A 16,052-nucleotide genomic window follows, 5' to 3' on the forward strand; every position below is an offset into this window, starting at 1 on the left:
AAGAAAGGTCATGTCAGTGCTAGGTGAGCTGTGCAATCTCTGACCTTTGATCAAGAGCGGCATGAAGGGAATGATGGGTGGCTCCAGCTTGGCAACGGTCAGACGGTACGCCCGGTGGTTCCTGGATGGGTCCTGTGGAAACAGTCGCACTGTTCTGAGATGTCCCATTTCTGTGTTAAGTGGACACATCACAGCGGTGGCCGAGGCTAACAGTGCCCTGATTCATAGATTACCACAATGACAGGTTGACACAGCATGAATGCTGAGATTCAACTCAATAACTGCCTGGACGGAAACAAAAAGCACACTGTAGATACATGCAGATGAGCTCACGTGAAGGGAGAGAGTCAAGGGACTACAAAATGACTCTGCCTCAACTTACCATCAAGTTTTCAAATTCCCCATAAAACCTCTTGAATTTGCTTGGAAGTTTCTGTCAACATAGATGATAGGGGAGGTTAACAGACAGTTTAAGTGTCTATAATCTTGAGCAGGTGCAGATGATAGACAGACACTCACCTCCCATGTCTGACTCAGTCTGCTCACTGCTGGATTACTCATTCCCATGATGATGGCAAAGAAGGAGTTCAGATTCCTGTACTCCTTACAGCTATGAAAGAAATGATGAGGCAAATATCGTTGGACTCCTTTGGAATATGACATTTGTATTATTAAGGCATTGGTATTATTAAGATATTTCCCATATTTACGGTAAACTCTGATCAATATTATTGTCATACATGAGCAATACCATTTGAAATACTTATATATAATATAATTATTGCATAGCTCTTAATTAGGTCAAAGTCTAGAGCATGGCAAATGTAGTCATTCCTATTGCAGTTCAACACATTTGATAAACATTTCCGCCCGATACCATGTTATGTTATGTTATGTTATGTTATGGAAGCTGAAAAAAGGGCGACTCACTGGGCAGCGATCTTGATAAACTTCTTGAGAAGCTGCACTCGTTTGCTGAGATGCGAGCACAGACAAATCTCAGTGATCACCCACAACTGGATCTCATTGAACCTCCGCAGGAACAGATCCAGGTTGGCTGTCGTCCTCTTGAAGTTCTGCCTCCCGAAAGTGTGATAGATGAGTTCATGCTGTTGGAACATCACATGCACACCAAAAGGGCTCAGTTGTCATTCTGCACCGTGCAACATCCAACGAGTTTAAGTAAAAGATACTCAAGGTATATGCTTGAAGTAAATAGTTATGAATTATTATGAATTTATTTTAATCTTGGAATGATGATGAATCTTCTGTCATACCTCATGTACACAGTCGAAGAGCTCCCAGTCATAAAGGGTAATATGGTATGCCACATCCTTAGAGCTCATCAACTCAAATGTAGTTAATGCTCCCATAGAAGGACCTTCCTGCTCAGGTAAAGGCGTCTGCAACACAGAAAACACCATTCAGTATTTACTACTAGCCTCACCTTGTAAAATATGTGTATTGTAGAATCTATACAACTATTGTCATTCAGTAAAGAATAGCACAGCACAGGTCAAGAGGGAAATTTCATATCCATTTGACTGAAATATTTTGGTCCTAGCTCTTGCCAAAACAAAGCAAATCAATACAAGCAAAATAAAAAACAGTTCTGCAGAAAGGTTGCAAAGTTTCTATTAAAATTGTTTGCAAATGTATGGACAATATCAATAAAATAAGGGGTATGTGTTTACTGAATGTTACATGGTAGATTACATGACAAATTGTGGGAAGATTAAGCAGTCTTGCTAACAGATGCTAGAGATGTACAACCTGAGGCAGGCCCTTAGTGAATTACTGGAGTTGAATCTGTTTGAATGCCCGCCTATACAGAGTGAGAATGTGTTGAGTAATGTGTTTTTTTCAGAGGCATTAACGCACCAGTGAATCTAGTTGATCCCTGGGGCAGACAAACAGACGTCCATTTATGCTGAGTGTGGAGAACACTGAAATATCATTGGGTTTCAGGATGACTTTATCTAAAAGAAACAAAACAAAACATTTTAAAATGGTGTGGATATGAATTTCAAAAAATACACTGTATATATGGCTCTTTACAGTACTTCGAATGTTCTTGAACTTATGATGCTATAGGGAAAACTAGATTTGTTATTTGGACTTGCATAGCTAAAGACAAATGATGGTATGATTACCACCTCGAAACGACACAGTGTATCTTCAGTTCAGAAATGATTCACTTGCCACCGGTGAGGGGAGTATTGTAGGTCAAACATAGGCTAATAATTAGTGCTTCTTGGCAGACACAGTGGAATATCCATACAACAAGTACCAGCCAATGGCAGCCACATGCCTGTGTAGAATGTTATGAGTTGGAGCCAAGAAAGAAATACTGAGTTGAGGTTTTCCCTTGAGCTGCTTGTCCATGGCCCACTGCCCAGATGGTAAGCCTAAGTTATACTTAGTTTGCGCTTGGGTGTCGCACACTGAAAATGGCAGATCTACAAGCTCACAACGCGTCGTGCTGCGATGCGTTGTGAGCTTGTAGAATGGCTGTTTTTGGTGTGCAACACCCGAGCGCAACTAAGTATAAATCGGGCTTTAGCACCTAGCAGCCATTCAGAGCAGTTCAAAAGCAACTCGTTTCTCATTAATTACATGACTGATTAATGAGCTTAACACGATCCGGGGTGCTCTGCAAATAGAGGAATCCCTGGATGGATGACCTGTGCAAGGCAAGCGTCTTCCATCATTTGATTAACACGTGGCTGCCGGCGTTCTCACCTCCAGCCGAACTGAGGCTGACCAGGAGGAGGTCCTCCGCTGACCCAAGTTTATCGGCCACGGCGCTGATGACCTCGCTGACCGAGGTGGACACGGCGACCCGGATCGTGGTGTAGGTGTGGTCAGGGCAGTAAACTTTGAACAGGACTGTAGGCAGATATGCACAGCACATACAGGGTAATAAACAAAGGGGAGATGGTGATAGGGCAAAATGAGAAGGAGAATTCTTAAGAAGTCCCAACCCATCCCTTCACTGATGACAACCAGTTGTCAAAACACTGAGTAAACCACAGAGGGAGCATTAATCTATTGCCGTGTTAAAAAGTTTTCTATTTCCTTATCCTGCCATTTATATATCAGACAAATGGTTATTTGATGTGTAAACAGGATTTTCTTACAGCATAACACGTGTGTGTGTGTGTGTGTGTGTGTGTGTGTGTGTGTGTGTGTGTGTGTGTGTGTGTGTGTGTGTGTGTGTGTGTGTGTGTGTGTGTGTGTGTGTGTGTGTGTGTGTGTGTGTGTGTGTGTGTGTGTGTGTGTGTGTGTGTGTGTGTGTGTGTGCGTGCGTGCGTGCGTGCGTGCGTGCGCGCGTAGATATTATATGTATGTACGCTTGTTTTATGTTGTGTTTACATACATATGTATTTTTCTTCTTCACTTTTGATGTATTGCTTTTCTTTTAACTCGTGCAGCACTTTGGTCGACTATGTTTTTTATTTATTTTATGTGCTCTATAAATAAAGCTTGATTGCTTGATTGATTGATTGAAGTTAAATGTAAGATTTCATACAGAATACCATGCTACTGTCCTGTGCCAAATGGTGCCAAATATGGTGACAATAACATACATTAACACCATAGCTTGGTAGCAAATATTGTCATGGATCCACCTTTTTACTGCTGTAGCCATGTCTTGTACTTACTTTCATCTTTACTCTTGATGGGCTGGCGTTTCTGGAGCTTCTCGTCTCCCATACTGAACTGCCGCAGTAGGATTTTGTGCTGTAGAAGTACATGTATGTCCAACATCCTATAAATTAATTATTATCCTTTGATAGGAATTGTATTGTACTGTGATACACTACCACGTGCAAAACAAAATAAAATGAAATTAAATGAAAGAAATATAGCAAAAACGTTAGTATCATAACTTTATAGTTGAAAACATTTGAGTTTTATTTAATACCTTTTTCTGTGATGATCTGGCATCTTCAGTGCTGAAACGGAAGAAATAATAACTGAGTAACTACTGGGAGGAACAGTATTTTGAGCCTTTATTTAGGAAAACAAACAATCGTATTCTAGGAAAATAAATGCCAAGGTATTGCTAGGATTTTTAAGGCCCCTGAAAAATATGCTTTGTAGGTCACACAGTTAGACAACATCACAAACTCATCATAGCATATTCCTATAAATACAGATTTATTTTGGGGGGTGTACAATTGAGCTTGGTTGTGTTCATTTATATTTCTTGTCATACGACGATGTTGCCAGAAATAGCTGATATACTGTATAAGCTCACAATGGGGAGTGGATGCTACACACTGTGAGCTTCAAGATCTGTTATTTTTGATGTGCGACAGCAGTCATACAATTGGGCATTTCTGTATCACAACCCTACACAACCAGCACATGCTTACTTTAGCTTCACAATTCTCTCCAACTCTGGTAGTTGATCCCTGAGTGGTGGAATCAGCTTGGCATCATCAGACACAGCCACTAGAAACTCCTGCAAAATACAGCACACAAAATTTTCATTAAGCCGGTCATTGTACTATTGTTTATCTCATCCCATACATAATATGGCTGAGAGGGTGATAACTGATATCAGCCCTAGCGTGCCATTGTGTGCGACCACTGCAACAGGAATGCAGTACGTCAGACATAGTTGCAGACAGTGTTAACAAAATGCTACTTCATCGTCGCCTTTCTGACTAAATAAGGCTATTGTGATAACACTGTGCAGGTATTCATCGTAGCCTTCGTTAACCAATATACCACTGGTAATTTATAGATAGATAACCTCAGCCAACGACGAATGCCCGGGTGATCATCTACTGTATATAATTTAACAATATAGTTTGCCATACGACAAATATTCTTTAATGTAATTTTTTTAAATAAAAAACAATACCATTTCTGAACATTTGCGCAAAATAGGAATGCCAGGATTAATGTGGTTAACAGGAGGTGTGAAGAAGGCACAGGTGCAGGACAAACAGCAGTATCAACACTCCTGCAAAAGCTCCGCTGTATTTTTATTGGTGTCAATGCTTTGATCACTCAGCGATCTTCATCAGGACTTAAACATAACAGGAGTTGTCACATACATTTCCATGTGAATAAGTGCGACTGACCTCTAGGAAGGTAACCGAGCTGTCTTCCTCCTGGAGGTGATCTCCATGGACAGAGACCCACTGCAGTACCAGGCGGATCACCCTGCGCTTGTTGTTGAGGGTGTAGTCCAGCTTCTCCTGCTCAGAGCCCTGCAGCGCCTGGGCCTGGTAGGTGCAGTGCAGTTAAAGACCAGAACCAAAACATTGCAGTCGCACAGACAAGATTAACACACATGATTGAAACTAGGATTTTTTGGGGATCCACGTAGAAACGGTGTGATCCACGTAAAAAACATAATTGTGGCGAGATTAGCTCTGTGTCACACAGACAGACCGTAAAGTATTTAAGGATATTGGGCCATGAGCACTGGGCAAAGTTGACTGTTGGAGATGAACACACAGTGCATGAGCACAAAGTCATCCAGGGCTGGATCTGTGAAGGACAGAGGGGGAGAGAGAGAGAGAGAGAGAGAGAGAGAGAGAGAGAGAGAGAGAGAGAGAGAGACAGACAGACAGACAGACAGACAGACAGACAGACAGACAGAAAGCGAGAGATAGAGAGTGAGAGACAGAGACAGAGAGAAACAGAGTCATGTCAGGCACCTGTGATGCCAGAGCACATCAAAGTCTTGTCAGACCTGCAGGCTAAAACTGTGGCCTTTCAGAGCTCGATCCACACGGCCCCAGCTCCTCTGTCACCTCTGTTGGAAAATGAAAACCATAAGTGTTCACACAGCCGTTGCTAATTACATCAGCCTTGTGATGCAGGGCTAATTATAGATGTGAACAAACAGGTCAGTGCAGAGAATACGATGCCCTACAGCACACACATGAGGAGACGACCAGCGCACAGGGAGAGAAAGTGGAGGCTGTGGTTTCACTGCTTTATGAAATCCTTAATGGCCGTGACATTGATAGTTCACATTAGATACTACTGAGCTGTTGTATTGAATGTTGCATTATGTGCAGTACCTGACTCTGTGAATTGAGAGTCCAATCGCATCATTTCAAGGAAATGCTCCAGGATCTTCTCCGGTGTCCCCGACATCACAGTGTATCTGGAGAGACACAGAACGAAAGGTCATCCTCTGCTAATCAAGAAACAATGGCTCTTACTGCTTAATGACACAACTATGGCCCTCAACTCTTCTAGGTCTGTGGTCTCATTGTCTACTTGGACTACAGATTTATACTTTGTCTAACGATGATGTCCTTCACAGAAAATAGCCGATCTACAAGCTCACAATGCATTGCAATGCAACATGTTGCAAGCTTGTAGATCGGCTATTTTCGTCATGGGACACAGTCGTACAACAGAGTATAAATTAGCCATTACTATCACAGAGGTCTTAGCTTTTTAACACTTTCAGAGTTAAATGGAAAAAGGCAGACACAGCTGATCTTGGACAGAGGATCCACACACACAAGAAAGGAGGATAAACACAGGCCAGGCAATGTTTGTTTTCATTTCTTAACAGTGTTAGACCTGGAAGCTAATGTTGTGTCTCCACAACTACAAGGGGACAAGAACAGGTTGACACGCTTGCCACCGTTATATGCGTGAGGAGGAGTTGATTACAGGGCGACTCACGCCGAGTGATTGTGACCTGCCAGGCCTGCCTTTTCCCCAGGAGTCAGGCCATCATTACCAATATGTCACTACAGTGATGCCTCCATTGAAATCACTGCAGTCATTGGCTCCGTCTCAAATGGAAAGGCAGCATTCGAAGGCAGACAGACATCAAGGACTGTCCAATTCAGAAGATAGCAGGCAGCATTTTATGCTATCTTCTGAAATGAAGGTGCCTTAATTTGGCTGATTTTGAAGGAGGCATTAGAGTGGCCTCCTAAGGGTAGGATAATCCATAATTAAGGGCAAACATGTCACTTACATTTGTCCAATGTGATGTGATTTATTTAAATATGGAAACTACATTAATGGAATCTGACTTTACTGAAGTGACATAATTTGTTGTAGCTACCAATTCCTTTCATGAAAACAGGTTTTAATCTTACAATGATAACTGCTAGTGACGAGCTACCTGCCATGGAAATGTTGTGTGCCTCAATGACATTGTTTTCCAGGTACCTCCACACATAAACCTTTGCTTTCGAAGGCCTGTAACTAATCAGGCTAAGAGGCAGCAGGCAGCTGCCTTCTGCTTGAGACACAGTCATATGTTTCCTCTCTCTGGCTCACTACAGTATGTGTTTGAACTGCTTGTTGGCCAATGCCCGTGGGCCAGCTCTGCAGCAGCTAGCATCTGCTCAGGATACAGGAAACCACCTGCTACTTTTGCCTGCTTCATACTGTGCTACAGTAAGATGGAGCTTTAAACATGATCAGACCTATCCGGGGGGTCTAAGCACATGAACCCTAGCGTATTCTATTGTTCTAAGTCTGTTCTCTGCAAATCGAGACCCTAGAATTATACGGTTCAGACCAAAAAGTACTTCATGTTATGTGTGAGAAGATTTACACAAAATACTGTATAAAAGCATGAAACAATACAGAATTTAAGTGGCTGTGACTCTGAACTCTTTTTTTTTCTTTTTTCTAATTTTTTATCCCATGATTTTTTAACCCCTATTTTTTTACCCAGTGCCAATGCCTAAGCGTGTAATCCTGGGAACTACCTTCCCTCTGCCAACCTAGGGAGGCCAGGGCCGAGCTCATGCCTCCTTCAATGCATGAGAGCCAACTGACCTTCTTGTCACCTGACAGGGGAGAGTTTCCCTGGTTGGACGTAGCGCGTGGAAGGAACACGTTATTCCAACCAGTTCCCTTCCCCTCCATCAGGTGCCCCGGCTGGCCAGGGGGAGGCAGTATAGTGACCAGGATTACTGCATGTTTTTTGTGAGGGTACCTACCCTAGGAGACACGGGGAGAACATGCAAACTCCACACAGAAAGGCCCTTTCACCAACCCCACCTAGGGTGTGGGCACTGATGACGCGGAGGAGAGAACACGCTCTGAACTCTGATAGAACCGTGTAATTTCAAGCTGTATGAAACTTATTTGAACATTTACTTGTAATGGGATGAGGTGGTTCCACGGATGGAGCTGCGAGTGCTGCTGGAACTCTTCTCCAAGACCAGAACATCCTGCTCATGCTCCTTAAGACGCACCGTGTTGGCCTCCACATCCTTGAGACACAAACACACACACACACACACACACACACACACACACACACACACACACACACACACACACACACACACACACACACACACACACACACACACTTAATTCATTAATTAATTAATTAGTTAATTAATTGTGGAATAAATTCTATGACAGAAAAATAAGTGACTGTTCAAGATCTGATCTTGAACTCAAAATAACCATAATCACTTTGTTTTGTAATATTCCCCCATTTTCCCTAATTTAGTAATTGACAATCCCCAGTGCGGCCTTCTGTCGCTGCCAACCTCTGCTGTCGACATGGGGAGGGTGCAGACAACCATGTGCCTCCTAACATACACATGGAGTCACCAGCTGCTTCTTTTCACCTGACAGCGAGGCGTTTAAGAGTCGAGTGTAACATGCAGAGCTTCACGCCATCTCTCCCAGATTCCGTCCCCACTGAACAGGGCCAACCAGCAGGGGTCCTTAGTTCAGTGACAAGGACATGATCTCTCGCCAGCTTCCCAGCCACAAACATTGCCAATTGTGTTCGTTTGTAGTGCCCGGCCAAACCAGAGTCACAATTGAACCCAGGTCTCTGTGGGAGTATTTTAACTTTGCAAAGATGCTTATCTTTTGCAACATAATGACAACTTGTTCGTAATTCTCTTCAGGTCTCACCTACCTGGTCTTGACTCTGTTTTGTTATGGTATGTCTCTGCAGTTTCACTGTCAACAGGCAGTAGAACAAAATATAACGTTTACCTTCTTTATGATCATCTTACATCATCGTTACAATCATTTGTCTCTGCTCTCTTTCTAAAAAATATCCGTGAGTATTTCACATGCAGTGGCAGTAACCTCAGCTCGCTGGTTACTCAGCAGGAAGGATTAGTTGGCTTGTCCAGTGGACCAGCAGAGTTTGGAGGTCAGCATTCTGAGGGCCCACAGACAGGCCAGTCTGATCCAACAGGAGGTTCACACACAGTGAGAAGACCTGCATGAGCGTCATACATCCGGGCCTTTTGCTTATCTGCTTCTGAGCACAGATAACTATCACCCGCCTCCAAGTTCAAACAATCACTACCTTGCTGACTAAATAAGGCTATTGTGATAAAACAGACAGTAATCCTCAGTTTTTAATTTATTTTTTGTACCCAAATGCTAATGGATGTTACTGTGCATGCAGACGGTGCATTGGACAGAGGACAGATTTATATAGTCGTTTGAAGGTATGTCTGTTAAGTCTATCTTTAAGTTACACAAGTGACCTTGTATGTATTATTATTAGTGAGGTGAGTAAATAGGTGCTGAACTTGTGTATTATATTACACAGTAATTGTACAACATATAACTGTAATGCTGAGCCTCAACCAACAGAGGGCAATAGAGACAATTGTATTGCCAATATTGCATTTAATACTGAGCACAATGAGAGACTCACCCTCAAGATCCTGTTGAAGTCCTCCTTGTCCACTCTCAGAAAGTGACAATTATCTTCTCGCAAGACAATGGAAGCAGCACGGGGCGCATCGTTGACAAGAGCTAGCTTCCCGAAGTCATCTCCTTCATGTAATGTGCAAACAACCCCCTGCATGGATTAGAGACAACATTACATAGGGGTAACAAATAGTAATATGTTAGATTCATTGGATTAACACCTACTTTTCCATAGATGACAACATTGACTGAGCCCTTGAGGATAATGTACCATGATGTGCCTTCCTCCCCTTGGTTGAACACTGGAAAGAAAAAGAGAGAATTAACCACTCCATATACTTTGTCATTTGACAAATAGGGAAAATAGCAGATCTTGAAGCTCGGTTTGTAAGATTATAGATCTAGCTATTTAATTAGCTTAATGAAATAGGTTTTAATTCATTAATTTCTTATATTTCACCCATAATAACATGCCCAAAATAGGGACCCCAGGGGTAATGTGTTTCACATCAGTTCACACAAACACCCTCAAATAATCTCAGTTTAATGACAGGTTACATTAATGATTACAGATATAGCATTTGGTATCTTGCCTAATCTGGGATCTGTGGGATTAATTTAGCCACTGAATAAAATAAGGCCATCGCCTATGCTTCCATATCCATGTCACCAGGATTTTGTGACAAGGTCCCTTTTATTATCATAGGGTTACTTACACACTGTTCCTGCTTTGGCATGAGACTCAAATATCAGCACTCCAGCCAATTCTCTCTTTACCTGTAAATACAAAGTATACAGGAATATTAATGTAACATTTGTATTCTCACTTTACTTTTTATTTATTTTACTTAACTTAACCACCATAAAAGATTATAACCAGCCAAATCAATAAGCAATATACCATACTACTTTAGTTTAACGTCTCAATTTCTTCAGTTGCATCCCTGTGCAGAACAGTAGCTAAACTAAGATAAATTATTTTATTTGAAGAACATTAACCTAATCATGATTTTCTGTGTGTGTGTGTGTGTGTGTGTGTGTGTGTGTGTGTGTGTGTGTGTGTGTGTGTGTGTGTGTGTGTGTGTGTGTGTGTGTGTGTGTGTGTGTGTGTGTGTGTGTGTGTGTGTGTGTGTGTGTGTGTGTGTGTGTGTGTGTGTGTGTCAATCCGCAGATAATCTCGTATAGGCCAATCAGCATCATATTGCTTGTGCACACTGACAGTAGGTCAAGGGCCCCAATTCTCGAGCCAGTTGCAGACATGCAAGGTTGCCGGTACAAGCCGATGTTAGATTAACACCAAAATAGTCTTCAGTCGCTCTTATATTAATGGCGCTTTGCCACCTAGGCGCACTGACAGGAGTGGACCACATTGGAAATAGGTATTTCATTATACTTTATGTGTTATCGTGGGTATGATTTATATTGCGTTTGCCAGGAGGAAAACAGTAGAGATGATGTACAACTATCACATGCCATGCTACTCTTTCATGGCTGTAGGTAGAAATGTAAACTGCATACATTGCTATTATTATTAGTACATACCTTCTGGTAGAGATTTGCGTTCTACTGAGCGCATCTTTCTAGCTAAATAGGTGACGATGTGAGTCTTTATCAGTACTCATTTAATAACAACTGTACTGTATAAATATGTGCTGCAGGCAATTAAAAAAGGGAGATTTGGAGCACATGAAATGTGAGGAACTGATTAAAATGTGAGGAACTGATTAAAATGTGAGGAACTGATTAGTAAGATGACAGAGATTGATTCTGCAGGTTTGAGAGGTAGTCTATGCACACACACGGGGACAGAATCCATACTCACAGTGGTAGATAGATGAGATAAGGCTTTTATATGGAGCAATTCTTCATAAATGATTTCCAAATCATCTGCCGTCCTCTCCCCTGGTCTGGAGAACAGGAAGAAGACAGTAATTTAAAAACAATTTTGGCCATAAACACAATCACACTAATCAACTTTCAACCTTGACTGGCAGAGACTCCTACAGACTAGCCTTACTGCTTTCTCAGAATCATTCTCATGTGGGCGTCGGGACCGATCTGTGAGAGGAGTAGGAGAGTATCTTGCAGCTCTTCTAGGCTCTCCTTCATCTCCTCCTCAGTGGGAAAAGGAGCGTCTTCCCTTTCATCATCCAGAAAACGGTAGAAAAAATACTTGTCCTGGAAGCTCAGCTCCTGGTCCACTGCATCCCAACACAGAGATTGTACACACGTCCATCATTGACAAAGATTTTGCATTCCCCTCTTACATGTGTATACATACATGCACTCCCAGCACACACACGCACACGCACGCGCACACGCACACGCACACGCACACGCACACGCACACAAGTTATTATGGTGAGGGGTTAGGTTTAGGGAAAGGGTATTGTTAAAAAGAAAAGATGTTCCCTCAAAGATAGCAAGATAAGCATGTGTGTATGTGTCTGTGTGTAGGGGTGTGTAATGTGGGAGTGCAGTGCAAGTGTGTACTGTGTACACATGTGAAATAGCAAAAGTAATACATAATAGTAGTAGACAGTAGTACATGGTACACACACATACACACACTCACCATGGTTGAGAACTCCCTCTTCCAAGAGCACCTGCCACATGCCTACAGCTTGAATGCGAGAGTGGACACATGAGCTCTGCAGCATCTGCCAATCAACCAACTCTGTCCCCACGCAACACTGCCTATGAGACACAGAGCAACTCATATTATGTGATGTGATGCACACCATGCATCCATACGCAATACAGCAAAAGATACTGAACTAATTCAACAGTGATAAGAACCCAGCTCACCTGTATGTCTTCAGATGGTACTTCCGGTCTCTGATCATGTGAGGAGCCCTGGACAGAATGGCATTACGAAGAACCTTCCCTGCCTGCAGGATCTTCTCTGAGGGCACCTGCCAGGAAAGAGGAGACACAGGCCTCTGGTACATTTATCACAATAGAGTGCTGTTTAGCACTAATTATAGCATATACTGTAGTAATAGATTAGGAAACCACTGGCCTCTGATGATGTGATCATTGTCTACTACCTGAGTAATGGATTTAAGTTGTGGTTTGGCTGGATTTTCAATTAATGTATTCTGCAAAATAAAATAAAATGAAATGGCATGGGGAAAAATGGCATGAAAGACAAGACAATTTAAGTTGAAGTGGTCATAAAACTCAGTCAAAACAACAAGAATGGATGTAATTACCGGTAACAATGAAATGAAACACACAATTAAAACTGACATTAAAAGACATCAGAACAACCCATGTGCAGACACTGTAATAACCAGCATGTTTGCTTTACTGATGTGATGGCCACATGAAGCTCTCCCTGACGGCCATGACCAGTTTGTTCCAATTACTGTAAAATACTATCCATTCTTTTACCCTAGTTGATTTAATATCTGGTTATATCTCATTGAATATAAATCTACTTGAACGTGTGTGTGTGTGTGTGTGTGTGTGTGTGTGTGTGTGTGTGTGTGTGTGTGTGTGTGTGTGTGTGTGTGTGTGTGCGCGTGCGTGCGTGTGTCTAAAGTAGGGCATGGGGTGAAAGGGGGCTGTGACATCTAAATGCTTCAGTGAGCATCATAACTCCCAGATGTGTAGTAATCATGCGTGCGTGCGTGCGTGCGTGCGTGCGTGCGTGCGTGCGTGCGTGCGTGCGCGCGCGCGTGTGCGTGTGCATGTGTGGGGGGGGGGCTTCTCATGATTTATTAATCAGTGAATTAGCCCTGGTTGAGCTCATTAACTTATTTATGGTTAAAAGGTATATTTCTGAATTACATAACACAATTATGTAATCGATGTATCTGACATAATGTGGAATTCCCACACCAATGTACCGGTAAATATCTGCCAGCCATGTGATGGGCTTAAGGGACATCTAGTTGACAATGTTTGTGCTACGTAAATGGCATTTTTGCAGCATATATCTTCCAGACCTTGTTTTGGCAAGGCTCTGTCTAACCTCCCCCCAAGGAGGAACAAGAACAAGCCACTATAAATCTGCAGAGAAGTGCCATGTTATCAGTGCTGTGGCAAGGAAATGACCACAGGGGCAAGGTGGGACAGGAACTGTTACGGCGGGAAACAAGACCTCCACAGCAAACGTGTTTATATTTAGACAAACTTTAAACAAACTCTACATTCCAGATGTATTTCCACCCTTCTCCTGGAGAAGTGGGTAACAATAAAGGATCTTGTTATATCAGGCAAGAAGGCTGTAGGCAAGGAGCAAACAGTCCAGAGTTTATGTATGGGAATTGGGAGACTGGGCCGTAAAGGCATAAATGCTGTGAACAAAACATCTCATCTCCATAGCAACCCCTCAGCAACTCAACAATAAGATGTGAAAACTATACCATATAGACCCCTTAACAGACGACGTCACACTGATAAGAACCAGTATGCGTGCAACCAGTGTGCTCTTAATGAAACCCATTCTGTCAGGTCTCGCTAGGACGCGCCTCACTAGCCAACACACAAGAGGGGGTTGGGGTGTGCTGAAACCAGCGCACCCCGAAACAACAGGTTGAGAATTGATTGCGTGAAACAATCACCTGTGCATCAAGTCTCAATGTTAGTAAACAAATAATTGGTCTATAAAACAGACCACTAAATTAATGCATGCTGATTTGTTTCTTTTACAATTCTGTAAAAGATCAAATTTTGTGGAAGAGATCTACCTTATTCTGATGTTTGGACAGTGAACCAAATGTATTGTTCCTTATGTTCTCTTTGTCCGGCATTCCTGAATGAGAAAAGTGGGAAACAAAATCTAAGACCATACATATTGACTTTAAAGTAAGGTAAAACAATTACAAAATAAGTCAAATAAACAAACCAAAACATGAAATCAGTAGATTGAGACTATCCTAGATGTACCTTTCAGAAAATATTTCCACAAATGTTTTGGTGTATTCTACTGACACGTGAATCTACTGTGAATCACTCATCATCACTCACTCGCTATTGTAAAGGAACAAATGTTTGCAACAAGTTCTTATAACGTACAGAGAAATTACATTTTATTCTGACTTTTTCCATGGGAATAAGATATTCTTTTCATTCTATATTATGTGACAAAACCAAACAGGATTTGTGGTTATTACTAAGCTTGTATTGTACCCTACAGGATAAATAATCAGTCAAGCGTGCTATGTCACTGTCAACTAAAGGGTAAATATACAGCTATTCTTAGACTTGGCTTTCGGATTGCTGATACAACTAAGAAAAATAATAAAACATTGAACAACACGGAAGGCTGAAAAAGAGCTAAGTCACTACAGAAATATACGTTTTCATATGGAGACGACAAACCTAAAAAAAAAATCTCATTTAAAAAGGGCAAGTGGAACCACACCAAAAACTGAGACAATGTCGACACCATATACACATCGGGTGCCAAACACGGTCTGAACCGTGTGTTTACATAGTGGCGGTTCCGAAGCTTCGGTGCCGAACACGGTCTGAACCGTGATTTCAGTCTTTTTGTTTTTTTCGTTTTTCTCCGCGCAGGCGGAGCTAGAGCAGCTCTGGGAGCACCCATTGTAATCCTGCGAAGGAAGTGCCAGATCACTCACCGGAAACACTTTTTTTCCCCCATCCGCTTCCTGTCTATTTCCTACTTGAAACGCCTATATCTCCAAATCTGTTTCCTGTGGGGAAAAACGGTCATGCGCGATGCGCGATCCCCCCCCCGTTGTAACCCACGAGTGGAATGTTATGGTTCCAGCCTGTAGCCAGGCTCATGGCAGAACATGAATCGATGCTTTTTTTTGCGTGGATTTGCTTGTAACGCACGTGGAAACTTTAAACAGCAAAGCGCAGTCAATGGGGAGAATGCTGGCACCCACGGTAAGTTGTTATGAAAAAATGCTGGCACCCGATGTGTTAAGCAAAAATATCACCAGCACTCACAAAATGTCCTTTATAGTTCATTTTTATTTTGATAATCACAGGCAGCATAGGGATGTGTTTCGGCAGAGCTTGTATGAACTCTTCTGAGCCGTACACCTGGTAAGTGACTTATCGTTGTGACTTGAGTCGTGCTAGCATACTTTTTTAAGTTACAGTATATGGCGAGATCTAATCTGAGTTCCCAGAAGTTTTCGCCAGCTCTGGCGAGATCTGGCTTGGCTCGTGTTGTTGGACTTAATTTATTTTTATTGTAAACTGATCCTAAGAAAGACATTTGGAAGAAACCCAATTTGATTCTGTAACAACAACATGATCTCTTGGCAGCAGCCAATAGTCTAGTTAGACTTTCTTGCTGAAAAATGTTGGGAAGCTAGCTGGTCATTTTTTTATGGTGAGTTGCTTTGAGCTGACCTGAATAAGTTATTTGCTATGTATACTGATTTCACTTGCAATGATAAATGCCCTCCATTGAA

General features: G+C 42.2%; 1 protein-coding gene across 4 annotated transcripts in view; it reads right to left on the minus strand.

The window, feature by feature from the left end:
- rapgef4a (Rap guanine nucleotide exchange factor 4a) overlaps nt 1-16,052 on the minus strand; it is a 34,250-nt gene that overhangs the window by 2,290 nt on the left and 15,908 nt on the right. For all 4 annotated transcript variants that reach the window (XM_084084342.1, XM_084084339.1, XM_084084341.1 and 1 more), the window contains 23 exons: nt 14,346-14,410; nt 12,699-12,749; nt 12,457-12,563; nt 12,224-12,345; nt 11,666-11,849; nt 11,471-11,555; nt 10,365-10,425; nt 9,874-9,950; nt 9,653-9,799; nt 8,110-8,225; nt 6,051-6,136; nt 5,433-5,511; nt 5,100-5,250; nt 4,383-4,471; nt 3,929-3,959; nt 3,666-3,744; nt 2,743-2,889; nt 1,882-1,979; nt 1,278-1,403; nt 931-1,109; nt 520-610; nt 383-433; nt 45-132 (listed from right to left, as the gene is read on the minus strand). In XM_084084342.1, coding sequence (XP_083940468.1) covers nt 45-132; nt 383-433; nt 520-610; nt 931-1,109; nt 1,278-1,403; nt 1,882-1,979; nt 2,743-2,889; nt 3,666-3,744; nt 3,929-3,959; nt 4,383-4,471; nt 5,100-5,250; nt 5,433-5,511; nt 6,051-6,136; nt 8,110-8,225; nt 9,653-9,799; nt 9,874-9,950; nt 10,365-10,425; nt 11,471-11,555; nt 11,666-11,849; nt 12,224-12,345; nt 12,457-12,563; nt 12,699-12,749; nt 14,346-14,410 — 2,310 coding nt within the window. The remainder of the gene's footprint in view (nt 1-44; nt 133-382; nt 434-519; nt 611-930; nt 1,110-1,277; nt 1,404-1,881; nt 1,980-2,742; nt 2,890-3,665; nt 3,745-3,928; nt 3,960-4,382; nt 4,472-5,099; nt 5,251-5,432; nt 5,512-6,050; nt 6,137-8,109; nt 8,226-9,652; nt 9,800-9,873; nt 9,951-10,364; nt 10,426-11,470; nt 11,556-11,665; nt 11,850-12,223; nt 12,346-12,456; nt 12,564-12,698; nt 12,750-14,345; nt 14,411-16,052) is intronic.

The sequence above is a fragment of the Gymnoscopelus microlampas genome (genome assembly GCF_963454915.1).
Source record: "Gymnoscopelus microlampas genome assembly, chromosome: 17".
Classification (NCBI taxonomy): domain Eukaryota; kingdom Metazoa; phylum Chordata; class Actinopteri; order Myctophiformes; family Myctophidae; genus Gymnoscopelus; species Gymnoscopelus microlampas.